Source organism: Meleagris gallopavo, chromosome 6 (genome assembly GCF_905368555.1).
Source record: "Meleagris gallopavo chromosome 6, MGAL_WU_HG_1.1, whole genome shotgun sequence".
Classification (NCBI taxonomy): domain Eukaryota; kingdom Metazoa; phylum Chordata; class Aves; order Galliformes; family Phasianidae; genus Meleagris; species Meleagris gallopavo.
This window is the reverse complement of record NC_139409.1, coordinates 42,200,319-42,226,816: the sequence shown is the minus strand read 5'-3', so window position 1 is coordinate 42,226,816 and position 26,498 is coordinate 42,200,319. Positions and strand designations below refer to the sequence as shown.

At 40.7% G+C, this 26,498-nt stretch overlaps 1 protein-coding gene across 3 annotated transcripts; it reads left to right on the top strand.

The window, feature by feature from the left end:
* Positions 1 to 301: 301 nt before the first annotated feature.
* Positions 302 to 26,304, top strand: SACM1L (SAC1 like phosphatidylinositide phosphatase). Of its 3 annotated transcripts, none has more exons than XM_085226495.1 (20): positions 302 to 538; positions 4,918 to 5,015; positions 6,512 to 6,586; positions 8,763 to 8,890; positions 9,850 to 9,999; positions 12,867 to 12,926; positions 14,274 to 14,307; positions 16,772 to 16,873; positions 17,628 to 17,713; positions 17,894 to 17,980; positions 18,419 to 18,487; positions 18,592 to 18,671; positions 19,184 to 19,282; positions 21,775 to 21,913; positions 22,129 to 22,198; positions 22,299 to 22,371; positions 22,826 to 22,919; positions 23,003 to 23,095; positions 23,776 to 23,833; positions 24,287 to 26,304. In XM_085226495.1, the coding sequence occupies exons 1-20, from the start codon at positions 486 to 488 to the stop codon at positions 24,421 to 24,423; spliced, it is 1,785 nt and encodes a 594-aa protein (XP_085082621.1). In that variant the 5' UTR covers positions 302 to 485; the 3' UTR covers positions 24,424 to 26,304. The 3 variants fall into 3 exon arrangements, with proteins under 3 accessions (XP_085082621.1, XP_010711260.1, XP_085082620.1); XM_010712958.4 differs by lacking the exon at positions 302 to 538 and adding an exon at positions 763 to 1,005; XM_085226494.1 differs by lacking the exon at positions 302 to 538 and adding an exon at positions 1,091 to 1,219.
* Positions 26,305 to 26,498: the final 194 nt, after the last annotated feature.

Sequence of the window (26,498 nt, the reverse complement as noted above, 5' to 3'; positions counted from 1 at the left end):
ATAGGGCTGGCCAGTCGCACTTCAGCACATTCTCCGCCCGCGCCGCGTTCCCGCGGGGCGGGGCCATAGGCGGGGCCGCCGGCTGGAAGGCAGCCGATCCCGCGGCCCCGTCCCGCCGCCCCACCCCGCCCCGCCGAGTCTCCCTGGGGCGTGGCCGGCCGCCCCACTCCGTTCCGGCCAATCCCCCGGCGCGCTTCCTTGGCACGCCCCCCTCTGCCGGGCGTGGCGTCACCGTTCCGCGACGCCCCGGCGGCTCGAGGAGCTCCTCGGGGGCGGGGTTAGCGCGGGCGCTCGGCCAATGGCGGGGCCGGCCTCTCGGCCCGCGCCCTTCCGCCGCCTCCCATAGGCGCCGCCGCGCCCGGCTACTCTTGTGCCCGAGGAGGTTTGTCCCGCGCGAGGCTCCGTCGCCGCAGGCCGGCGGGACGCGTCAGCCCGGCAGGCAGGCGGGGAGCGGAGCGGGACCGGCGGTACCCGGAGGGCTGCAGATGGCGGCGGCGGGACCGGCGGCGTCGGCGGCGTCCTACGCCAACCTGAAGCTGTGAGTGAGGGCCGGGGCGGCAGGGAGCGGCTCCGCCACCTGCGTGAGGCGAGGGCGGGGCGGCGGGCGGCTCCCCTCGGCCCGCCCGGGAGGAGGGCGAACCTTTGAACTTTGCGGTCGCAGACGTTCGCTCGGTGCCGCGATAGCGGTTACGTAACCGGGGCCGTACCGGCCGGGCGGCGCCGAGGTGCTCCCGCCGAGCGGCTGATGGCCGCGGGCCGGCGGCCGTGAGCGCTGCCCGCGGGCGGCCAGAAATGGCTGCGAGGTGCCCTTGTGAGCCCCGAGGGCGCTGCCGGCCTCCTGAGCTCCGTGTGCGCTCTGCGAGCTTTGCCGTGCGCTCACTGCGGCGCTGCCTGAGAGCCATTCTTAGGCCTGACCTTACAGTTCCGTTTAATGGCCGTGTTTGGGATCAGGGCACGCAGCTCCGTCCTTGGAGACTGGCGTTCGTGGTCTGCCGTAACGCTGTCGTACGTACAGCCGTCTCTGGGCTTCTCTCCTTGTTGTGGTCCTCTGTGTGTGAGGATGCTGGAAGTGGCTGGGTGCTCCTGTGCTGCAGAGCCCTCGGTGGTGGCTGCGAGCACTGTCCGTGTGGCACAGAGCTTGCTGCTGCTCTCGCTGCTTAATGGTGCTTGACTTTCTCTGTGCTGATCTTGTGATCTTTTTGCCTGCGGTGGAGGGAAGGTGAGTTGTGTGACGCTGTGCGTCCTGTGACACACAGACCTTCTTGGCAAGGCCTTTTTTTCTTAAAGTAAAAGCACTTGTCCGGATACGGCCTCATAAAAAGTCTCTGGGAGGTCAGTGGGCACTGCATGGAGCCCATGGGCTGTAGTGCGTGCTGAGGGCCCTGCTGCAATCCTGCTGCAGGAGCCAGCTCTGAATGCAGACCTCTTGCACACTGTGTTGTCACAAGCAAAGTCAAAGCCTTCATCTTCAGTCAGGTGCAAGCAATGCAGGTTAACGTGTTGCTGCCAAGCTTCTCTGCTACCCGTGTAACTAGTTGAGTTGCAGCATTGGTTACTGAGCTGATTAGTAGTGCTACAGCACTACAGTAGTATACAGACAGCGCTTTCTACCTGTCTGCATTGAGAGAGAAGCCCAAAAGTGCATTTTTATCTTTTGGGTCTTGTTTTTCTTAAGCTGAGCTTTCAGTGCTTCGTCTGCCTCTATAAAGAACTGCTGTGTGCTCCCATTGCTTCGTCTGCCACGATGGAGCTCAGGGCTGTTGATGTAGAAGGGCAATGAGTTACATGGTAAATTGTTTGTTATCTGAAGTGAAATATAACTGGAAATAATTATTAAGACTGTGTGCCTTTACTATGTCTTAATTCTTTTTAAAAGATATTTCTTTGTGGTTTGGTTGTTGTTTTTCTTAAAATCCTGGGATTGTACTCTTTTTTTTTTTTTTTTTCCCCAGCAATTATTCCTCCATGGGAAATGTTCCAGTTCCTTGCGCTGTCTGTGCTTGAGGAGTAATATTTATTGTAGATGTATAATTAGAACACTTGCTCACCTAGAAAATCTGGAATCTCTGGAGTGCTGCAACCATCAGCATGTTAGCACTGTTACTTAACGTGCTGCTGGAGCTGTATCTTGTTAACATCCTTCCTATAGCCCACTTTCCTATAACCCCTATAGCTGACTGCTTTGGTGCTTGAGCACAGCAAACACATTGCGCAGTGCAGGATGTGCTTTTGGCTTGTTTTATTGCAGAGTTCAGAAGCTGCTCTCGGAAAGCTTCCTGCATTAGAGTATTGTTAAGTATTTATGGTGAAATAATCAATCACTGAAGTAAGGGTTTGGCTGTTGAGGTCTGGAAGGCTGAAGTGGTATTGAGTGAGGTTCTATCTTTGGTTCCATCAGGCTGAGATGGGTTCTGTGTCATGCCAAATCTGGATGTAGGAATACTCTTTTCTGTTAGATCAGCCTAATTACAACGTAGGATGCAGCTCTGCCTAGTATTCATGATGTACAACATTGCTTTGTAATAAAAACAGAGCAAGTGAAGCGTCACAACATACACAAACCAAAAGAGACCATCTCAACTATCAATGAAACCAATCCTCTAAGTGGTGTAAGCAAGTGTTATTTTCCTTCTATGTTTCTATTATGGTAAGAATCAATGCTTTTTGTAGTGCAGCCTTGTGACTTGGATTGGGAAATGGGGCAGCTGTTGTTTTGACATTGATTTTTAGGAAGGAAGAGCGATATCTTCACAAAGTGATTCGCAAAGCAGCTGGTAAATACAACAGAAGGTGTTTTTTTCCTTAGGAAGGCTGAAGTTGCAGCTCATGGCTTTTGAGGGAGGATGACTTTCTTTGCTCGCTTAACCTGAAGCACAGGAATATGGTGAACTTGAATTCGATGAAGAAGAATAGAGAATTTCTTGTAATACAGTTAGCTACTAAGAAAAACAGCAAGTATTAAAACTTTCTCCCTTGGGGTAATTTCAAGGTGTCTTTGTTTTTATAGAAACTTCCAGGAAGATCTGCAGGTAAACCACTCCTGCTGTGTCACCAAACTTGTTCCCATACAAGCACATGACTCGGATTCTACTGAAATTGCTTCAGCAACAAGGGCACGTAGTTAAAACTCATCACGTCCTAACTGTTCATAGGCAAGCTTGTCCTTTTTCCCTTTCTCCAGCCCGTATTGAACGAGCTCTCATCTGGGCATTAAAAATGCCTCTAGCATCTGAAGCCTACGCCGCAACACAACACGATGCTGAGCCCAGCTCTGGGGAGGACAGGGACTAATTTGGTTTGAGCCATTTAGTCATCTTTTACTGTGCTCCTGGAAGGTCTCATCTGTCAGTGCCCAAGGTGATTTCAGAAGCGGCAGTGCTTCAACTGGATAAACTGGAAAACCTGAAGGCTTCATTTCAGTGGAGGTTTCACTGAATTGTTTTGCTCCTTAAAGGCAAGATTATTGAAAGTGTTTTGATTGTAGCCTCCATGCTCCCTTCTTTTTGTATATTTTTCCTTTTGAGTGATTCTTCAGCAACATGAGGTGAAATAATTGATAAGGACCTTTTATTAAAAAAAAAAATTAGAATTTCCAATAAAGATTTGTTTTCTTTATATGTCTTCTCGAAATCTTACAGGTACTTCTCCCTCAGCTTTGAATTGTAAGGATGAAATCAATCCTACAGGATGAATTGCTGCATCTCTTGGCAGCAGTTTGCACACATTTCTAAATTGGGGAAGACTTTCTGAATGTGCTACAAGCCACCCTTAGTAATACTTGAAATGTGAATTTGACGGCTGCAGATGTGCACTGTCATCTTTCCTGTTCTTGAATATAATGAGTGATGCTATCAGTGCCAAATATTTTCATTTATGACTGTTCCTTAGCTATGCTGAGCAATAGTCTCTGACAGCGGTGGTCCTTCTGTAATGCAAAGTAGATGAGAGGAGCTCAGATCTTGGGAGGGTTTGTGCTCTTGAGTTGTGATGGAGGCAAGGTATTCATGGGAAGAGTTGTTGCTGTTTTGGCAGGTTAGAGATAGCAGTGACAGCGCAGCCGAGGACAAGGCGGGCTCTGGTGCCAAACATGAAGGTTGTTCAAAAGCAGAATATAGGCTGCTGTGTGGAAGCTGGTTTCAAAAGTGCCTGTGGAGATGATGGCTTTGGCAAAGGTAGAAATCTACAGGCACTGTTAAGAGAAGGTGACCAAAAACTGTAATGGGAGGAATAGTAGAAGCGAGAGCCAAAAGGGGAACTGGGGTTTCTTCTGATCTGAGTTATTCTCCATCCGCTCTTTGAAGAGATTGAAAAACAGCCAAGAAAAAAACTGACAAAAATGTGGAGGAAGGTGAGCTTTGTGTAGGGAGAAACAGCCTAAGAAGATCTGCCATCAAACTAAGGAAAACAAAGCCCTGGTGCGTGGCTAAGTTTTCCAGTTGTTTCCTGGGTCATGTCTAGCAGATTTATCTCTAGTGTGGGATGCTCTCACTGCTTTGAGCGCAGCTTTGTGTTTCCTGGGCCAACATCAGGGATGTGGTACTTCAGTTCCTGATGCATTAAGAAGTGTTTGACTTCTGTCATTTTGTTTTGGCTTTTGAGACTTCTGAAGTGACAAAGCTCAAGCTTATGTGAGTTATGTAGTGGACCAGTATGAAGATAAACCCAGCTTTGTGTCTTTAGCCTCCAGTGTATTGAAGGAGGGTGGTGTTTATTAAACAGGCCATGGATTTTTGAGTAACTGATTTGTTTTATTTGCTTCTCATGCACTGGCTGCTAGGAAGTAATCTAATAGGAATGTTATGGTGATTTCTTGCAGCTGAAATGAAGTTCAAAATCAATTGGGCTCTTTGCCACCTGAACACAGAGCAAAATACCAAGTTAGCCTTGTTTAATTTTTTCCTCTCCATTCTGTTAAAGGCATATAACACCAGAGAAGTTCTATGTGGAAGCCTGTGATGATGGAGCAGATGATGTGCTGGCTATTGATAGAGTCTCCACGGAAGTCACTCTTACAGGTACTTTCCTTCCCAGGGCATCCCAGCAAAGCTGTTTGCTGTTCTGTTCTCTTGTTTTAGGTGTTCTCAGAAGATTGTAAGAATCTTATAATGGTAGTGGTGGTGCTTGTCTGTTTTCAGCAAAACTATCACAACAGTAAGAACTGACTAATCCAAATGGACTTGTTGCACCAACCCAAATTCAGGATCAGTCAAGGAAGAGCTGAATGCTGGGCTCCTGCAGCTTTTGCTGAATTAGCTGTGCGGTTGTTTATTTTAGTACTAAGCCTGGATTTTTCATAAAACCTTTAAGAAACAAAAACAGAAGCCTGCAACAACTTCACTGTAAACTTAGTTCTGTTGTGAATATGGATTCAAGTGTCAGTGCAGGTACTCTTAAGCATGCTGATGGTCAGTTCTTCAAAACAGTAACTGGTTTAATATTTCTTTCAAAATGTGAACCCAGTACTTTAAAAAATAAAAATTGAAGGGCTTGCATTAAATGATGACATGAAGTTACAGTGATGTGACTTCCCTTTTTTTGATGCTTCAGGAGTTGGTATCTCAGTAATCTAGCATTTGTCTGTTTGGTGTTAATATAAATGCAGCAACTTCTTTATTCTTTATCAGATATGTTCATATATGAGCACATAAGAGCCCATCCCTTTGATGTTTTTAGTGTTCTAGTGTAGTACCTCCATTTCTCCTTCAAAGTTACCCCTACAAAACTAGATGGCTAGTAGAGATGACTATCCAAAGTCTTCTGCTAGTCTGCATCAGTTTCTATTACTGATGTTTGATCAGATGAACCTGTGTGATATTTAAAGCACACAAAGAATTGAGCACTGTCTGTTCTCCAGACTTGGGAGTCTGGGAGAGTACTGAACTGTGTGGGTGTTTTTTGTTTTACTGTGTGGAGTTCTTTGAACTTCTGATGGTTGTTCTGCTATTCTAGAGAAGTGGGTAGAGGAAAGCCTAACATGTTAGCAGTTAGAATTGATGTTTGGATGCCTTCCGGATCTTGGTGTGTTTTTGCTTGCAAGATCTGTGCTTTTGATAGTAGTTCTGCAGAGAATTGGAGAAGTGTGCTAAAGCTTCTGAGATGGAAATAGGTTGAGGTTAAGAAGAAGAAGAAGAAGAAATTAAGAATGGCAGGTGTCATAAGCATTTGTGGCTTATTTGTCCTTGGTGTCTTGATGGTTTTAAAACAACAAGCTTCTGGAAGCTGGCAGGAATGTATGTTGCTCAGGAATCTTCTTGCTAAACTATCACTATTGAGCTTAAATGTGTTCAACTGAATGATTCTTTTGGTTAAACAAAACAACAAATTAAGTTAGAGTGCTTCTGCATCCCCTCCTTGACCACCCCACCCTTCCTGTCCCCCTCTCAGGCTTTAGAATTTCATTGCATTCCTTCCAGTGCAAAGCTTGATTTGTCCAAGAAGCTTTGACAATTTAGTTCTGATACACCCTCAGAACATTCTGAAGCTTACATATAGATGTTTGTTTGTTTTTTAGTTAAAAAAGATGTTCCCCCTTCAGCTGTGACAAGGCCTATATATGGTATTTTGGGAACAATACGGTTGGTGGCAGGTAAGAAAAAATGGTGCTTATATAAATTAAGAGAAATACATTGCTAAGGTAACTTCAAAGACGAGAATAGTCTTTGCAGGTCTCTGATACTGCACGGTATGACTGGCTTTTCTTTGGGTTGCTGGAGTATGGAGGTATCCAAATTCAGTTAATCTTGTATATTCATGACAGTCAAATTTGTAGCTGCTCTAAAGCTAAGGTTGACTGCCAGCTTGATGAGTTTTAAGAATGTATTTCAGATGCATGCAAACAACTTCATCTGCTGTTCTACTAGATGAACTGTTTTCATCTTGGTTGGAGGACTTGATATAGTAGTCATGTTGTGCAGTTTGACTTCAGTAATGCTGATAAATAAATGAGGGTGACAAGATGTTAGATAAGTGGGTATGGCTCTGTAGGTAATGATTGTGTACCAACAACTTAAAAACATGAAGGAAACTCAGCACTGAAAGAAAAAGAATGGACTAGAACAATCCTGCGTCTCAGGGATTTATAGGATAAGGTAAGGCTAAGCTGATTTTTCTAAATATCCAAAATTACTGTGAGATGTCAGTAGTTGCTGCCACAAATGAATATGACTCATAAGGCTTAAGCTAACAGGAGATTGCTATCTTTTGAACAGCAATTCCTTCTACAGACTAACGTAATCTGAAAAATGATGTAATAATGAGGTGAATGAAAGCCTCCATGCGAACAAAGGATTTAAGTTCAATCATGCTATGGCATTCTTCAAGTGAAGTATCACTGTTAAGTACAGTTACTTCTGAAAGGATCTTAAACTTTCAAACTTCACAAGCTCACATACCAAGCAAAAATTCTGCATCTTACACAGAGAGAGCAATGTACTGGACATCCCTGTCTTAAGTACTTTATTAGTCCTTGTTGTCTTAAAACAGCACTGCCCCAAAGGGCAGTTTTCTAAACTGTAGTTTTGGTAATAACTTTCTTTCACCTAACTGAGTGTTGCACCAAAGTATAACTCCTTTCAGTATCCTTTTTCCTCTCCCCAGCCTCACCCCTGAAGCCTGGCTCTGTCAGTATATAGCTTGTGTTGGTTAGTGTTTGGTGAACAGTTTTTAGGCATTTCACTTATATGTGATAACTGTAAATCTGATTCAGTATCCATCAATGAAGCATCTTTAACAGGCATTAATGTTTTTGTCTATTACAGTATCAAGGGGGGGAGGTGCTGAAATATTATTTGAAGTGTTTGAAATCTGAAACTGAATGTCACCTACTGAAATAGGAAAAGACAGTGTTGGTAACTCATGTTGGTGTAAGCTCATGTATTTATACAGTGCCTTTGTGCATAGTGGTGAATATAATTCAGGTTCTTGTGAGATATCTGGATGCTTGTGACATGCCAACCAAAAGTGATACTTATACCTAGAGATGCAAGTGTCCTAGAGCCTCAATTATTCCACCAAAATAAATGGTAGAAAATGAGGGCTGAAGAGGTTTTTTTTTTAAGAAAAAAGGGTGTGTAGGGGAGTGCTACTTGTTCTCTGATTAGCATAGAGGCTAGATACCTACAATAGTAATTAACCTGCCCATAAAACCACGTGCATATCAAAGTACAGTAGTAGAAGTACTGCTTGTAACATAAGCTCTCTCTATTTCAGTAAGTGGGTTGCTTTTTACTAAGGCTTTAATAAAAAAAAAGTATTTTGTTTTTGTGCCTCTCTGTGGCCTGCTCATTGGTCTGCTCAGCTGAAGCTTCAGCTACACATTTAATGGTGTTACAGTGTTACATCTATTTTTGAGCATAAGAGGAATAGACCTCTTGGATTCCAAAGCATGGTTCCTTTTGCATGCTGGAACATGATTTGGGAAGCACTGAGCCATTGGTTACATTCTACATTGGAAACCTTAAGAACTTAGACCACCTTTGCTGTGCAGCATGGATATGACTTCTTTTTCCTTGTCTATTCTGTGAATTCCTTACATTTCTTGAGTAGCTCAAGATCTGCTAGTGTAGAGATGTGGGTAACTTTGTAAGTGCACTTGTTTCTGTTCCAGCTGCTTGCTGCTGTAATGAGCAAAGTTCTATCTGGGACGTGAAGAAACCTCACTCTTTCTGATGGATTTCAGTTTTCTGGTATATGATTATGGACTGGTTTTCTTCATGTGTGTATCTGCTTTCTCAAAAAACTTTGCTTTTTTTTCTGATTTACAGGGACATATCTTATTGTAATAACAAAAAAGAAAAAAGTAGGTGAGATTTTCAGTCATGCAATCTGGAAAGCGACAGACTTTGACATCCTCTCCTACAAAAAGACGATGCTGCACTTAACTGATATTCAGGTAGAAGTGGATTGACTGGGGGAGTGGGGAGGAAATTCTTCTGTTGGTCTCCATTACCACAGAACTGAACCTTGATGGAACTGTAGAATTTAGTGGATCAGAGTATGTTGGTTTTTAGCTTGAGTGAGTGGTTTTATTTTTTTATGAATCTCTCTGAACTATACTTATCTTTCCTCTGGTTGGTTCAGACTACAGTAATTGTTGGGATATTTGGATTGAAATACGTATAAGTTATGTCATTCAAGATAACCAACTGATGTTGTACAACATGGAATATCAGTCCCACTGAGCTTGATCCATAAGTTGTGTGCTTTTCCCCTTTCTAGGATGGCACAATATGGTAGGATGAAGTTGCCTATGTTGCTGCATATTGTTCCTGACTATCTATCATCATCTTTCCCTTTTGAGGGCCTTAATGAATGCTTTCCCTGTGCAGTGTACTGCAGAGACGTTTTAGTGCTACACTTTTGCAGTCTATTAGAAAACAGTCTTCCTGAGCCACTCCATAAAATCGCGACTCTCTTCCTATTATATATTTCGCACAGCTTTACTGTTCTACAGTAAACTGCCTTGCTCATATCTGGCTATCCACCTTGCTTAATCTAAGGAATTACTCAGTCATGTGATTACTCAGCAGGGGCAAATTGGTTTTTAGAGGGAGGAAAAGGACAAAGGCTTTTTTTAATATATGTGTTGTGGATTGATAAAGAGTAAATGAGTTTGTGTAACCAACAGAGCTGAAAGGGAATCTGATGCTCTTTCAGGAAAGGAGTGGGGCTAATTGAAGTTTGAATCAAAACACAGATTAGTAATTGGGGTAATCTTGGCAGTAAAGTTTCTTTTACATTGCTTTCTTTTGCATTCCTTTTTTAAAATCTAAACAGTTTTGGGTAAAGTAGTGATAGCTCTTAAAAATAAGCTATTTTGATGATAATTTTTTTTCTCCTTCCTCTTAACAGTTACAGGACAATAAAGTATTTCTATCAATGATTAGTCATGTTTTGAGTGTGGATGGGTTTTACTTCTCAACAACTTATGACCTAACACACACCCTGCAACGATTAGCCAACACCAGCCCAGAGTTCCAGGAGATGAGCCTATTGGAGAGGGTAAGGATTTCTTGTTGCTTTGTATCTGTCTCTGATGTTGTCAGTTCTGCATGATGTAAGTATATTTTACTCAGTTTTTTTGGACATCAGTTAAATACTATCTGTCTCAAACTTCAAGTTAATAAAAACCTTAGGGTGATGTTGATGAGATCAGTGTGTCTACTACTCTCAAGCTTAAACCTTCTACGATGTTTTATAATGAAATAATGTTAAATTGTAGCAGATGGTGTTAGAGTTTATGATCCTCTGAAGCTGAAAATGTGTTTACTATCTCAGTCATTAAACTAAATGAGTGGGATGGATTTGCGTGTCGCTTAGATGTAAGTCTTTATAACAGCGCTTTTATTTCTCTTCCTATTTCTCGATTGCTAAACTCTGTAGCTTGTCAATCCAGTTGTACTGGGGTAGTTCTCTTAAATAAGAAGCTAGCAGTAGGAGGAAAAAGAAGCAACCAGTTAAGTGTACAAAGTACATTCCATCAACTTAATTTGCTTTCTAGTGTGTTTAGAGTAAGAGTGGAAGTAACTAATGTATTATACTTCGGTACAGAAGTCTGAGCGCTGTGGTGTCTTATCAAAACTGTTGGGGGTTGCAGCTAGCGTAGTAGTCCATTCTTCCTTCACCCTCATAGCTTGTTAGCAGCATGATCTTACAAAAGTATATTCAGCTGTGATGTCAGACTTTGAGATCAAGCAGGTTAGAAGTACTTCAAAATGTCTGTTTCAAATGAATTTAAAAGGAATTTAAGATTTGCCTTTGACTTCATAAAACCATAAAATGGCTTACATTGGAAGAGATGTTAAAGTTACCTAGTTCTAATCTCTCTGCTATCAGCATGGCTGCCACCCACCTGATCAGGCTGCCTGGGGTCCCATTCAACCTTGCCTTGAATGCATCCAGGAATGGAGCATCCACTGCTCCTCTGGGCAACCTGTTCCAGTGCATCACCACCCTCTGAGTGAAGAACTTCCTCTTATTTATTTTCAAACCATTCCTCTTTGTCCTTTCAGACAAAGTCAGTCTCCTTCTTTCTTGTAAGCTCCCTTCAAGTACTAGAAGGTGCAGTGAGATCTCCCTTGAAGTCTTTTCCAAGCTAAACAAGCCCAACTTCCTCCTCCTTTCTTCATAAGAGAGATGCTCCAGCCCTTTGGCTATCTCTTCTTGACCCATTCCAACAGCTCCACGTTTTTCTTGTGCTAGGGACACCTGGCCTGGATGCAGTATTCCAGATGTGGCTTCATGAAGGCAAACAATCATCTCCCTTACCCTTCTTCTCAGCAGGGCTGCTCTCAATGAGTTCTCCCAGTCTGCATGTATCTGGAATTTCCCCTAACTCAAGTGCAACACTTTGGACTTGACTTTGTTGAACCTCATTAGGTTCCTGTGGGCCCTCTTCTCTAGCATGTCCAGGTCCCTCTGGATGGCATCCCTTCCTTCTTTTGTATCCCTGCACTGCTCAGCTTGGTGTTATCTGCAAACTTGCTGAGGGTGTGCTTGATCCCTCTGTTTGTCATTGATTAAAGGAGTTGGAGAACAACAGACAGCTGGGAGCACCTCTCATGATGGTCCTCCTCCTGGATGTAAATCTGTTGACTTCAACCCTCTGCCTGTGACCATCCAACCTGTGAAGCTTCTTGGTTACTAAAACTGTCTGCTCTAGCAAAGCAGTTCACTTTCTCTTTCCAAGATTTGAACAAAACCATGAAAACCTCACATTTTCCAGTTGATAGTTGGGGACCATTTTTGCATTATCAAATGTTTTTTTTGTTGTTTTGAGATACTCTTGCAAGAGAGACTGGTTGCTGACATGAATAGATTGGTTTGTGCTAAAACTGGAATCCTACAAGGTTGTTTGTAAGGCAAAGCACAGTAAATAGAGAGTTTGAAGTAAATACAAATGTTAGCTAAAACCATTTAAATGTAATTTCATATTCGTTATTGTCATATAGTGACTTAGTCAAAGAATGGTGACAATTTTGAGCATTTCAGTGTTTTTTTTTCCAGAGAAGCCTAGTGGGTAGCTGGTGTGGATTTCTTTGTTGCTGTTGTTTAGTAGTTTTAGCAGAAGGAAACAACCCCAAAATAAGGTCACTAATCCATCATGTTTTGTTTTCTTTTTTTGTGGTATTTCAAGTCCTACTTGCTGTATTGTCCAACAGAAATAGGTTGTTTTTATCCTTTTTTCTCACACTGAGGTTGAATTATCCTCGTCCTTGCTGATGCATTGTCTTGTATGCCTCATCTTAGAGTTGAAATTTGTGCCATCTCCCTAGAGCCTGCAGTGTTCTGCGGCAAATGTCACTTTGATGACTAATCTGGTAGCTTTTTAGAAAGTTTTCAGCAACCTGTCCAAGATGCTTTTGAGGTGAGCTGTGAACAGGAGAAACATGAAGTTGAGGATCATTTATTTCCAGCCACACAAATTCTTTCCTCTGTAACTGCAACTATTGTTTAACTTTTGATTCTCTGAGTTGATTATTGCATCCTGGACTCCTTACACTCTTACCTTCTGCCCATTTCAGCAGTCTTACACTGCTATTGTTATCAGTGTTTTGGATAATCTCTTTGAGCCCTGTTTATGTAATACAAACTCTTGAATGTTCTTCTCATATCTCAGCTGAATTGTTTATGGTTTAGCATACCTGAAGAGTCTGGCAACCTCCTCAGATCAGATAACTGTTCTTTTAACAATTTTATCTAGTTGAAGATCTATTAATGGTACTAGTGAACAAAGGATGTTCCACCTCCATATACAGTTACCCACCTAAATTTATGTAATGCATGGCTTCCAAACCAAATTGCCCTTATGTTCAATTAAACTGAATGGAGAGTTTGTAAAAGTGTGACTTTGTTTTTTTTTTCTGCAGGCTGATCCACGGTTTGTATGGAATGGGCATCTTCTTAGAGAATTTGCTGCTCAGCCAGAGGTAAACACTTTATAATCATTATATTGATAGAGAATGAATACACTCTTAATAAAATTACACAGCATTCTCTTACTTCAGGCAGCTGGGATCTAGTGTAGCTTGGCTATTTGTCTTTTAGTTCAATACAGTGACAATCTACTTTCAAACTTCCAATGTTATGTCAGTATTCTCAGTATTTAGTATTGGAAGTGTCTGCATTTGAAGAGATCATGCTTGTGTCACCTGAAGGTGAACTTAGACTGTGGAGCACGTACTTCTTGAACTTTTTAGAATGTGACTACTTATTTATCTTTAGGTATAAGAAAGGTTCAGCACAATACTCTAAGGCTGGTTAGCATCTTTCTCAGTGGGTGCAGTTTAAACTATTTGCCTAGTGAGCAGGTTGTAAATCTGATACTTGAGTAAGACTAACACTTCATGTTCTTTCAGTTTATTTCAATTTAAGATTGGCAGAATGTAGCATTTGAATTCATTTAGTGAAGTAAATACAAGTGCCTGACTATGAGCTGAGCCTGTAGTGAGTGCATCAGTGGCCAGATTAAGAGATTTGAGAAGTACATGAAACCTACTAGATTGTCTACACTACAGCAGCCTTTTCTCTTTATCAGTACTTGCCATTTATCCAAGTGAATGATGTGCTGTTTCTATTTCTGTCTCAGTATCCTGTGGAGTTGTGCTTCTATGTTAATCACTGTTTGAAAAGGCTGGATTATGCCCTGCTTCTGGACTGTGAAGATAGGTAGTAGCACAAGGTTGTTGTGTATATTCCAGAGACACATGACTGAGTAGATGCTTTAGATGGTGCTATGCAAACAAAGCTGGGGAAATCGGAGAACCTGTGTTGGGAACAGTAAAGAAAGCCAAGTGGCTGGTTGGTGAAAACAGAAGGAGAAAGCAAAACAGAGTTGAAGGTGGAGATAATCAGTGTGAGGAGAAGCATGACCTAATACTGACTACAGGTGGCTTGCTATAGTAACAGTTAGAGGTAATGAAATATTACCTGACTTCTAGTACTGGAAGACTTGAATTCTAAATTTCACTGAAAACCCAAGTGACTCTGGAATGAGAGGGTAAGAGAAATCCTGGAACAGGCCTTTCAAGTGTTAGTAAGGAGAATTCTTTAAGACTGAAGTTTTATGTATGGTAAAGGTTAGGTGTGCTGCTGTTTTCTTCAAATTTTGTTCTCTCTGAAGGAGTTACTGCATCCTAAACAAAAAGTAGTGAATATCAAGCATATAAAATTATATTTAAAAACATTAAAAAAAAAAAAAACAACATTATTAGTTACCACTTTTGTCTGATATTGTTTATTAATTCTAAATGCATTGTGTGGCTTTCTTGTTTCAGATCCATAGATTTGCTACGCCAGTGATGCATGGATGTATCCTTTTATGTTGTAAACATCAGTACTGAATTCAGTAGTCTGCCAAAATGACTGCTGTGTGGGTTGCTACGTTGGCTATGTTGGTAATGTAACATAGAATACAATATTAGAATTAATGGTATTCTGTTCAGATATGAACTCTACAGGTTTGATAGCCCATTATGTGTTAACTTGTACGAATATTCTACTTTGAAGGCTTGGTTTAATTGATTTTTACAGGCATGATTTAGCTAACTGCTTTTCAAGGAAGTAAAGGTTAGGATGAATGTAGCAGATTCTTATATCAACTTTAGCCCTTCTTACTTCTTTATAAGAATACCTTCAGTTAGCATTTCCTTTGAGTTTAAAATAAGGGAGAGTAGTTTTGGTTTGGAGGAATGCTTGTGAATCTTCCTGTTGGTGAATAAAAAGATGAGGAGTTCTGCTGAAGGCTCTGGCAGTCTTCTCCTAGCTGGTTGCTTTTCCTGCACCAGCGTGTAGGGTAACAGCCTTTCTAGCAAATCAGTCTTGAAGGTTTTGAGTATGGAATTTTTTGTTTTCTTTTGGGAGAAGGAGAAAATTTAATCTTGTAAGTAGGCCTAACGCTCTCTGGCAACCATATTCTTCATGCAGTGTGTGATCAACGGCAAGTCCCAGGTTCTGACTTGGCAGTACAAAAAGGAATGGCTAAGACTTAAGAATTAACTTAGGCAGCATTCTGTTGCCAAGGTTGCTCTGATGTGCGCAGAGAATGGCTTCCAGACAGTATCAGTTGTTCTGGTAGGACTGTTAGCAGCTGGCAGATCTCCAGTTCTTCTTTCCTGTGCCTTCATTTAATGGAAAATGTTGTGGGAGTAGGTGGAGAGTCAAGGGAAGATAGCAAAAGGGAGCTGTCAAAACAGCACAGCCCATATCCTGCCTTTGCCAGGTGCTGGGTGGAAGAATCCGAATAGATTGCAATTAACAATTGGCAGACTGCAGCTAACCTTCCTCTGTCCTATTTTTATTATATAAATAATTACCATGAATTGTATGCAGCACTGTAATTCTAACATGAACCAAACATGTTAAAGAGCCCAAGAATTCAAAGAAACTTTTTTGTGTATGTGTGTGATTAAAATGGTAGAAAAAGCCTGAAGCAGAACTGTCATAATCTTACTACAAACTAATTCATTAAGCTCAGATCTTCTTCCATATAAACCTACGTGTATTTTGTTCAGCATCTTGAGTGGGGTTCTAGTCTTGCAGTGGAATAGTAGACTTACCTGGGTAATGAAGACTTTAATCAATTGAAGTCTAAACTGGCTTTAATGTTGTAGACTTGCTGCTGCCCCCTCCTTCTCTTCAGCCTGCCCTCCTCCAAGAAGAAAACATTGCACCCACCAAGAACAGTCAGTTATGTCTTTTCCTCTTAAGTGTATGTGACAAGTTGCCAACAACGAACTGATGCTTAAGTTGGGACAAACTATGGATACAGAAAATGAGCCAGTTACTGTGTTGCAATTCTGGAATAAAGTGCTTTGGAAGAAGTTAATACTCCGATGTCCAACAGTTTATGTTAGCCTGAGGTTCTACTGATTGCTTCCAATACAGTATGCCACTGCTGCAGCTTGTAAAAAATTTCCAATTTTGGTCTTGTGAATATTTTAGAGTTGTGTTTTGGTTGTTAATGACAGAGGATGAAAGCCTTTGAATCTACCTGGAGAAATTACTCATGAGGAATGCTGGTCTAGTTTAGACTGCATAAATTGCTCTAATCCAAACAAAGGGCATTATAAGCAGCACAGATCAAGAATCCAAAATTGGAAGTATTTGTTAATGTCCTGTTCAATCCTTGCTTGAATTTAATCACAGGTTATGGTGCATTTGCCACTGAGTATCTAGTCCGAGCAGAAAAGCATGCTTCCATAAGAAGTTCCTACTGAAGACTTGGTGTGCATTCTCATTTTTGTGTGTGAGGATTTGAAAGCCAGTCTACATTTGTTATAGTTCTGAAATCTGTAAGTGTGATGTGTGCTGTACTCACACATGCAAGGCTTCCATAGCTGAAGGTACTTTTCTTAAAGACTAGAGGAAAGTTTTGGAGTGTCCTTTTCATGGAAAGCAGCACAAGCAAGAAGCAGTAAGACTGCTATATCCATTAATTCATGGCTTAACAGGATAACAGCTGTGGACTTCAGAAGTCAGTTCATTTAATGATAAAGTCGAATGATAAGGCTAGATAATCTTCTGTAGTGTCCCACTTCCTAAAAACTATAGCAGTTCTAATGCACGTTCATCAGTGCATCCCCTCTATCTTGTGTTTTGAGATGGATATACTGATAGAGAAAAGGTACTTTCTCTGAAGTTTAGTGTCTGTTACTGAGCAGGAAATGTTCACTTTGGCAGCTTTCTTTGGATGTTATCTTTTGGTTCCTTCACTTTGGCTGCTTGCTGATATGTAAGAAAAGTTTGGCTTTTTTTCCTTATTGTTGTTCATCAGTTATCTCTATGCACTCTTGTTCTATTAATGGCAAGTGTTTTGACTGGCTGCTTGTTTCCAGAAGAAGCTGTTTCAGAGCTGGTGTACGCTATTATGTAAGAGGTAAAATAGCAAATGAATTTACTTAAACATAATGCACATTCAATCTATACATGTCTTTCTTTTAAGAGCAACTGCTGTTCAGTGACTCATGCAAAATGCATGTAATTGTAGCTTATATCAAAAGTACCTTGCTCCAAAAAATATACCGGTAACCTGTGTGATGAAGTTCTCCTTTATTCCTGCTAGAGATTACTGCAGAAGTACTATAGGGAGTTTTACTGCTTTCCCATTTAGATGGGACTGCACTTGCATTTAACCTCTTTCTGGCCTACCAGTAAACTAAGCATTGGTAGTGCCAACTATGGAGCCCTGTGTAGTGGTGCTCTCCAATTATTAGAGGTCAAAGACTAGAAGAAAATGGCATTAAAGTACTGCTTGTTCTATGTAAGTCTCAATAATACATGCTTTTAAAGAAATAAGTCACTTTCTGCAATACCTTTGCTACTGAATTGTAGTTATTAGTGTCAAAGCAGTTGCTTTATTTTCTATTCAGCTACTCAGTTTCTAGGACTGTAACCAGGCCTATAATTCACAAAATGTGATAAGCAGAACTGTGGTTCTTCAGTAATTACAGTTGATACAGATCATATTAAAGGTCTGCCAGAGGCAGTTTTAATTTGCCATCTTGAGGCAGTTTTGGTGTTTCCATGCTTGCTTTGAGGGCTTGGAAGTTGAGGGTGGAAAGTCTTTTGATACCTTGTTGCTGTTCTGCTGTGCCCCGATGAGCTCTTTACAAGCTCTTTATCCTGCTTAGGTATCGATTCAGAGGGACATGCAGCTAACTTCGTTGAAACAGAACAAATTGTGCATTACAAGGGGAGCAAAGCATCATTTGTTCAGGTAAGGTCAGCGTAATAAACTGCTGACTGGTTTAAAGTGTGTGTTCATAAATCTGTATTGCAATATACAGTATATGTGCATTTTTAAAAATAAATATCAGCCAAACCATTCTGATTTACAGACTCACTTGCCATTTGAAAGCAAGTTTTGTTGTTTAAAACTGTTATGTTCTTTTTTCAGACCCGTGGATCAATTCCTTTTTTCTGGTCTCAGAGACCAAACCTCAAGTATAAACCAAAGCCGCAGATCAGCAAGTCAGTAAATCATGTATGTGAGTGTTTGTCTTGGGGTTCTAATGTGTTTCTGGGCTTGTGTAGATGGATAGTGTAACAGACTGTAATCAGAAGAATAAAAATCTGCAATATTGGATAGAGGATCTTTGAGTAGCGGTGAGAAGTCTTGTGTTCTGTGGAAGAAGTCCAGTACCTGAAAAAGAACACCTAGGGTGAATCAGGGTACTGTTTTCTCTTTGGTTCTTGTTCTAGTAGTTGGAAAATACTTACCTATGGCTTGTTTAAGGAGAGCTGAATTGGGGGGGGGGGGGGAGAAGGAAAAATGTGTGGGGGGGAGTGAAAGTAAAGTGTGTAAACACAATAGAGAACAACAAACACTCTGCTATAAAACTGTGTATCGTTGAAAAGTAATTGTGGAGGTTTCTTGCAGATCGGATCTTAAATCTGTTGTTGCATTTCCTTTCTTTCCTAGATGGATGGCTTCCAAAGACATTTTGACTCACAAATAATCAGCTATGGAAAGCAGATGATTGTTAACTTGGTATGCTTTCCCTTGTTCTTCTTGAGAAAGCTGCTCTTCTTTCATGCAGGTTTACAAATAATACTGTCTTTTTTTTTTTTTTTTTTCCCCTCCTTTCTTTCCAGGTTAACCAAAAGGGTTCTGAGCTGCCTCTGGAGCAGACATTTGCAAAAATGGTGAACAGCATGGCAAATGGAATGGTCAGGTACATATGAAATGAAATTATACTTCCTTGAGTTAAAAAAAACTGAGCACTGCCTCTGAGACAGAGTGATCATGCTCTCAAGGCCTTTATTAAATAGCTGATACGTTGATGTTTTGTGTATATGAAGTAACATTCATGTAGCCATTGCCCTGGCCTCAGGTTTTATGCACAGGTGAGGCTGAAGATGGGACAAATAGAACAAAGGAGGGAAGTCAAGGGTCATGGTTATAACACAGATGAAATCAGATGCATTTCTTCTCTTGTGTGCTTTCTGGAGAAAATATACTAGCCGGAACGTAGGATGAATAGCTAGTGCTTGCACAGGCTAATGGTGTCTTGTAACGAAACGTAAATGTTGTCACCATGCATAGTAAGGAAGCAGCCACAGAATAATTACAGAGCACTGACAAGGTGTACGGATGTAAATCCTGTCACTGCTTGTTTTATGGATGTGTGGATCTTTGAGACCTTCACTGCAGTAAGTATTCTAAAAAGGTTCTTCGTCTGAACAGATACATAGCATTTGACTTCCATAAGGAGTGCAGTCGGATGAGATGGGATCGGCTTCAGATTTTACTGGATCAACTAGCAGAACAGCAAGATGAGTTTAGGTAAGACTTGGTGGTTCTCTTAAGTATTAAAATAAGACTGCTTTCTCACAGTTTCTATTGTTATAAGGCACATTAAAACAGACTTGTAAAGCTTGTAAATGCATCTTATTCTTATACATGCTGTTAGTGCTTCCATATCTCTTCTCCCTTTTTAATACCAAGTGCAAGGGTGGAGATGGGTTAGGATATAAAATACAGAGCCCTCTTTATGTCCCAGTAAAGTGGTTCTGAAAATCACAGCAGCCCTGCATTGTGCCTTGAGAAGTGCCTTTGGGTAAACAATTTGAAGAAATCAGTGTGCATACAACTGTGAAGTTGTCTCGTTTGGTGGTATCTTTTTATCCAAGGATAATTCCATATGTTGATAGCAAGCTGTTCTGCTACATGGTGTCATGCTCCCCTGGCCCCAGGCTTGTTCTTTATGTGTTTTACATTTCTGCACATTGTCTGTGGTATCAAACCTTTGAATTAGTATTCATTGTTTTACCTTGCTACAACCTAACAAGCTAGTCTAATTTTATATGACTAAAAACAAAATGAGAATTTAGTTCCTTGTGGATTAAGCATCCACATCAACTTAGGTCTGTGTTTGCTCCCACGAGCATGTTGTTTAATGCACATCTCGGTCTTTGCCACTTATAGATGTGCAGGTTGATAGGGCCAGTGTTTACTTTGTTCTGTTTTTCTGGTTACTTCCTTCCTGTCGTTAAGGCCTTGTCAGCTGGTTTACTTTGTGCTTCAGGGGTGCTGCAGAACTGGCAGCGATATAGCTGAGCCAAAAAAAGATGGTGAGCTGCAGATTAGAAGAGGAGTTGACCTCTTGCCTGGAATGAAGACTGTCAGAGTAGTATGGATTAGTCATATGATAGCGAGTTCAGTATCCTCACCACCAAAAGAAAACCGCAAAACCTTCTAAAATGCAAAAGGATAAATCAGCTTCAGAGCACTTGGGAGAACGGGAAATACATGTGTAGGCTTCTTAGTCAGCAAGAATCCTTCATTAGAGTGAATGCTGAGAATTGTATCGTATGGTTCTTTTATAAGCCTCCAATGGCAGCTGACAATAAGCAAGTTTCCTTGAAACGAAGGAAGCAATGTGTCTATAAGAACGAGATACAGAAAATAAGACTCTTTCTCAAGATGAGGTTATTTCTATCATGCTATGTTTTATTTCACTTTGAGTGACCTCTGTTACAATTTAAACAGGAAAATGAGTTCTGATGCACTTAAATAATTCTTGCACCCTTGGGAGAGGCAAACAACTCTTCTGCAGATTGAATCCTGTTGTGACAAATCTGACAGAATGCTTATTCTTCTGCTGTTTTTTAAAACATTATTTCTTTTTTTTTTTTTAAGCAGTTGCAGGGGATATATCACTTAATCTGTCATTGACCAGAAGTATCTGCTCCTCATCTATGCTGATTATCCTCATACCAATTCTAGGCAAAACTTGGGAGAAAGGTGGAAAGTGAAGATTTCATAGGTGTAAACTCTACTTTAATCATTCAACATGGAAAGCAGTTTAACAAAACTAGTTCTCCAAGAATTACAAAACCAGATCTTGTCAACACAAGGCTGATTCAAAGTAAAAACATATGCTTTTGTGTCAGGCTCTTGATATTTTTTGTACTGCATGCATCTTTAGTGTGATTGTTGTCTTAAAATGCTGTACAGTAACAGTGGATCATACACTAGTCCAAATTCAGACTTCGTAATTAAGTGAAGGAGTAACTTAATCTACAGAGTATGATTTGTGAATCTTTAGGCAACTGGAAGCTTTATTCTATAGTAGGACAAGTCCCATCCAACTGATAATTTGATTTGTTTAATAACTGAGCTGATAAGAATATTTTTATGCAATCCAGTATTTAAAATGGGCTTTTTAATACCAATTAACTGGGGAGGAAAAAACCTGTATGGTTTAGTTGATTAAAAAGGTTGGGGTGATTCAAATATGTAGTTGTTGGCGGAAGGGGTGTTCCCACAGATGTCTGTACAGTGGAGAGGAGGAGTATGAGAACTGCTGGTAGCAGATTTTTGGTGGTCACCTTAAAAATTTGAACAACTTTCTGGAAGAAGTGTTCCTCACAGTTTACTCTTTGTGTCATGATAACAGTATTGAGACTGGTGATCAGGTACACAGACCCAGATCTGGTTACTTTAATATTTATGCTCTGCTAATGATCATGGTAATTGTGGACATAGAGGAACATACAGCTTAAGTCACTGTTGTTGCACCAGTAGCTGCTCTTCCCATTGGCCTATAGCTCAATATTGCTGTCTGTCTGAATGACAATGAGTACTACTCGAAGATTTACACATGTTCATGTATTGATACTGCTTTTCATCATGGGAGGAAAAGAATTCAGGGTGGCATCGCATGTCAAAAGGCATGGCTAACAATTCTTCATGTGCTCTGGAAACTGCATTTTGGCTGCTGGAATATTTACTTGTTCCAATCCACCTAGGTATTTATATATTGTATGTTTTAGTTATTTTCTAGTTGACTCAGATGGTAAAATCGTGACTCAGCAGGAAGGAATATTCCGCAGTAACTGTATGGACTGCCTGGATAGGACAAATGTGATTCAGAGCTTGTTAGCACGCCGATCTCTTCAAGCCCAGCTTCAGGTAAATACTTAGTTCTTATTTGACAAGCTCTTAAGAGGAGAAAGGAATTCTACTTGAAACTGAAATGCAATGAAAGAGCTTATATACTTGAGTTACTGTAACGTTTACATGAAAGGCACTGACTGAATTCTAGTTTACTGCATACAGATTTTTCTGAAAGGAAATCCTAATATTTCTAATGTATTCCTAGCGTGCTTCCATCTGCTTTGTTTCAGAGGCTAGGTGTTTTGCATGTTGGACAGAGAATTGAGGAGCAAGCAGACTTTGAGAAAATCTACAAAAATGGTATGCTGCTCATAAAGCTTAAAAAAAAAAAAAAAACCTAAATAAATCACTTCTCCAAACAGTAACTTCCTTAATGTTCTCAATGTTTTCCCGTTTACAGCATGGGCTGATAATGCTAATGCTTGTGCCAAACAGTATGCTGGAACTGGTGCCTTAAAGACAGATTACACAAGGCAAGTCTGCCTCTTTTGTAAAAGTCTTCTGGGTTTTTGTGTACGTCTGGGGCTTCCTTTAGGTCTTTGCATCCAAAAAGATCATTAATTTGGAGTGTAGGCTACTAATGAACTTTGCAGTGTTTTGATTCAATTGGTAAAATGAGAGACTGGAGTCTACGGAAGAATGTTATTCTTTGTGTGTACATGAAAGGAGAAAAGACTATCTAGAAATAAAACCAAGAAATGCACATCTTCAAGGTACATTTGTATCCTAGGATGGAGAGAAGTGTAGTTCTATTTTCAAATAACTTGTAACAAGTGTGTGGTAATAATGCAGAGGCAGCACTAGGTAATTGTAGTATGCGTACTCATTAAACATAATACGTTTGAACAGTGAACAATGGAAGGACTATATCTAAAACTTGTCCTGAATGCACAAGTATGCAATAAATATTTTAAATTTCTTTTTCAGAACTGGGAAGAGGACTCAGTGGGGCTTAATAATGGATGGCTGGAACTCATTAATACGTTATTACAAAAATAACTTTTCTGATGGATTTAGACAAGTAAGTTGTGCTCTTAACTGTGGGGAAAATGTATTTGATAAATACTGCTGTGCATTTCAACTTCTGCTCTGTTTCTCTCTCAGGATGCTATTGATCTCTTTCTTGGAAATTATTCAGTGGATGAAGTAGAATCTGCTAGTCCTCTACATGTCAAGAAAGATTGGAAGTTCTTAGCTGTGAGTATGAAGACTTCAATTCATGTTTTTCCAAACATGTGAAACCTTTTGGTCACTTGCATTAATAAAACTAAGTAGAAATTGTCTACTTAGTAATTGAGTGTCCCTGTAATGTGGCTGTGTTTTTGTGATACCTGCTTGTAGGACTAAACACAGACTGTTCCTTTGACAGAAAGCGGAGTGTCCTTGAGGTATTGAAAGAACTGCTGCTTGCATTTTTAAAATCTGCTTCAAGTGGGGAGAAATCCTACCAGTCACCATCAATGACTGTTTCATTCTGCAGAAGAAACTTGTGAAAATCTTTTCTCATACTTTATGCAGAGGCATAGACTGTAACATAAAGAAAACTTTTTTCTGCCTTTTTCTCTCCTTTCCCTTCTATGTAGCAAAATGGGACTTGGGGACACGAGGGGATTAAGTGGTAGCTGGTGTACTTATTTTTTTTAAAGGAAAAAAAGTCCTTTACATCACATCTCTTCTAATATATAGAAGATGTATTTTAATTCTGAATGTCACTGAGCACTATTTGGAACAATCCAAAATTTTACAGTTGCACCTGACATCAACAGTTGAAGCAACTTGATGGCTAAGCAAGTAAATAGCTTTGCAGCCTTAGATTCAAGGAATTTAAGGAATATATGTGCTATTACATCATTTAACTAACCTTTTTCTTTTCCCAGTTGCCTATTATTATGGTGGTTGCTTTCTCCATGTGCATAATTTGTTTGCTAATGGCTGGTAAGTCACAATTAATTGCCCCCTAATTTAGTTCTACCTGAGACTTTTTTTTTTTTGCATAGAAGCAGATCAGAAAAGTGAGATATAGACATAAGCTTGATCTGATAAATATTTCCTCTAATCTAAATCTGTGCTGGGAATGAAGAAGGCTTTCTGCCTTTTTCCTTAAATTTCCTAATGTTTGTGCCAATAAAGTTCTTGAGTCTGTGACCTCCATAGCTATCTGCTTAAAGCACTCAAACAACTGTGTGGCAGACAGTGCTAGCTTACAAATAAGCAACTTTGACTTGTCACCTTCTATGTAAGGAAATAGAAAATGCTATAAGGCCTCAGTGCCTGTGAAGCGCTCTTAACTTCATTTGATATCTGTGGGAGGGCTTGAAATGTTTTGTTATTGTACGTAGATTGTCTGATCGTTGGAGATGAACTAGAGTGTTTGTCTGACTTTAACAGGTGATACATGGACTGAGACACTGGCTTATGTGCTTTTCTGGGGAACTGCAAGCTTTGGAACTTTTGCCATCATCCTTTACAACGGCAAGGATTTTGTAGATGCACCCAAGCTGGTCCAGAAAGAGAAGATGGACTGAATTTGTGTGTGTGGAAAGCGGCTTGGTACTGAGGATTCCTCAAGCCACACTTGGAGTCTCTACTGACCTGCTTTCCACACTAAATAGTGGTCTTATGGACATTCTTCATTGGCAGCGCTGGAGAGAAACAGTCTCAGTTGCAATGGTCTTTGGAATATTGCATTAGTGAAGGGCCTCCACCCACTTCACTGAGAAGTCAATGGTTAAGGGCAGCTTTTCGGTTTCTGGAATGCTGTAGAGTGTGAAGTGGATCGCTGAAGCTCACTGTCCATGTGTGCAGTACTGGCTGAACTTCGGTTGGCAGGAGAGAGAGCTCTGCTGTTCATGTGTCAAAATACCTGGATGATAAAGCGGTAATAAGAGTTTCTAATTGTGTTCTCTGACCAAATAAGGCTTCATAACAACAGAAAGTCTTGTTCCAAGGCTCGTAGCTGGACTGCTTTTGCTGTGGTAAGGTCCAAGTCCTTCATGCATATTTGTGTGGGGGATTTTTTCACTAAATATTCAGGATTTTTTGAATCCTAGCGCTCCTCCAGAATTACCTTTTTGTTCTGTGTTGTCTATGACTGATGCAATATTCTACTAATCATTGTTTGAGTGAGAGTTGTAATTGGATGCTCCTGAAGTTGCAAATGTCTTGCACTGTTTCAGTACTGCAGTCTCCAGATGATGATTCATTAGTTAGCTCATGAAAATACTTTTTTCTTTTTTTCTAAGGATGTAAATGAAATCAAAGAATGTAAAACTCCTTGCGGGGTTTATCAAATCCTCCTTATGCTAAAGGCCCAAAGTACTCCATCGCTTCAAGAATGGTTGCAATGCAAAAGGTGAACTTGGTATTGTTTTCCTAGTCAGCTGTCTCTGTTCTTTTTGTTATTGTTGTTGGAATAATTTACAAAAAAAGGAGTATGAATCGGAGGAGGAAATGTCACCCTAATGCCATGTTGCACTTGGGAGCAGCTTCTTGCTTTTCATGCATGATGATGTAACACACTTTAAAGAAAAAAAAAAATTTTTAAAGCTACAAAATAACATGTGCTGGTTAACAATAAATGCGTGTCTTTAAATTTAGTGCTTCCAAGCTGTATAAAAATAAGTAATCCTACTCGAGGACCAATTTTAACTATTTTGTCACTTATTTTATATGGTTTGTTCAAAACCAGCCATGAAACTTGCTTAAGGCACTGCGCATTGTTTAATATTTCCTGTAAGTACGGCTGTATATTCAGATTGCAGTTATAAAATGTAAATGGAGGGAGAAATGTGTAGGATCTTAGAGCTAGCACAGTTGTCATTACTGAGGTTAGAACACAAAGCACTCATACTCCAGTGTTTCACTGTGTTATGACTGAAACTGTGTACAGACTTTTGCAGTTATCTGTTCACTTTAACCTTGAATGTCACTGGAGGCCTCTGGTTCTTTGTGAGCATAACCTGTGCATAAACATCAGTACTCGCCATGCCTCTGTCTGCTTCTAGATGCTGTGCTGGGAATACCAGTTGGTGGTTAACTGGAAACTCCTCTCTGACTTCATTTTCCAGTGTCACCTGTCATGGACGCAAAGTGCAGGAACACCATAGACTCAGTATATAATGGTTCTTATGGCTCTTGGGCAGCTGCCCTTTGAAACTCTGTTCTGTTGTCTTGCAGTCTAGAACTGAATCTTTGCAGCTTTTTAAAAAATAAACACAAAATAACAGTTTTGTTGTGGCAAAGACCAGCTGTGGAGTGTGTGTACGGATGGAGGGAGAGACACAGGTTAATGTGGGTTCTCAAAGCTGGAGGGCAGCCAGAGCTCAGTGCTTTGCAAAGAGTCTGTATTGCTGAAATCACAACAGTGTACTCATCAATGACAATAAAAAAAATCTGATTTTTCTAGATCCTGGCAGCTGCGTCTTGTGCCTGAGGTCCTTATCTACTACTTAACATGGAAGCATCGCTGGTGCGGTCTAGATGTACTACTTTGTTGGTGCTTAGATACGTATAATCTCGAGTCCGCCTTTCTCCTTCAGCTTCATCTCACAATTCCAAAATGGCGGCAGCGCAGCCCCTCAGCGCGCGCCCGCCCGCCCTC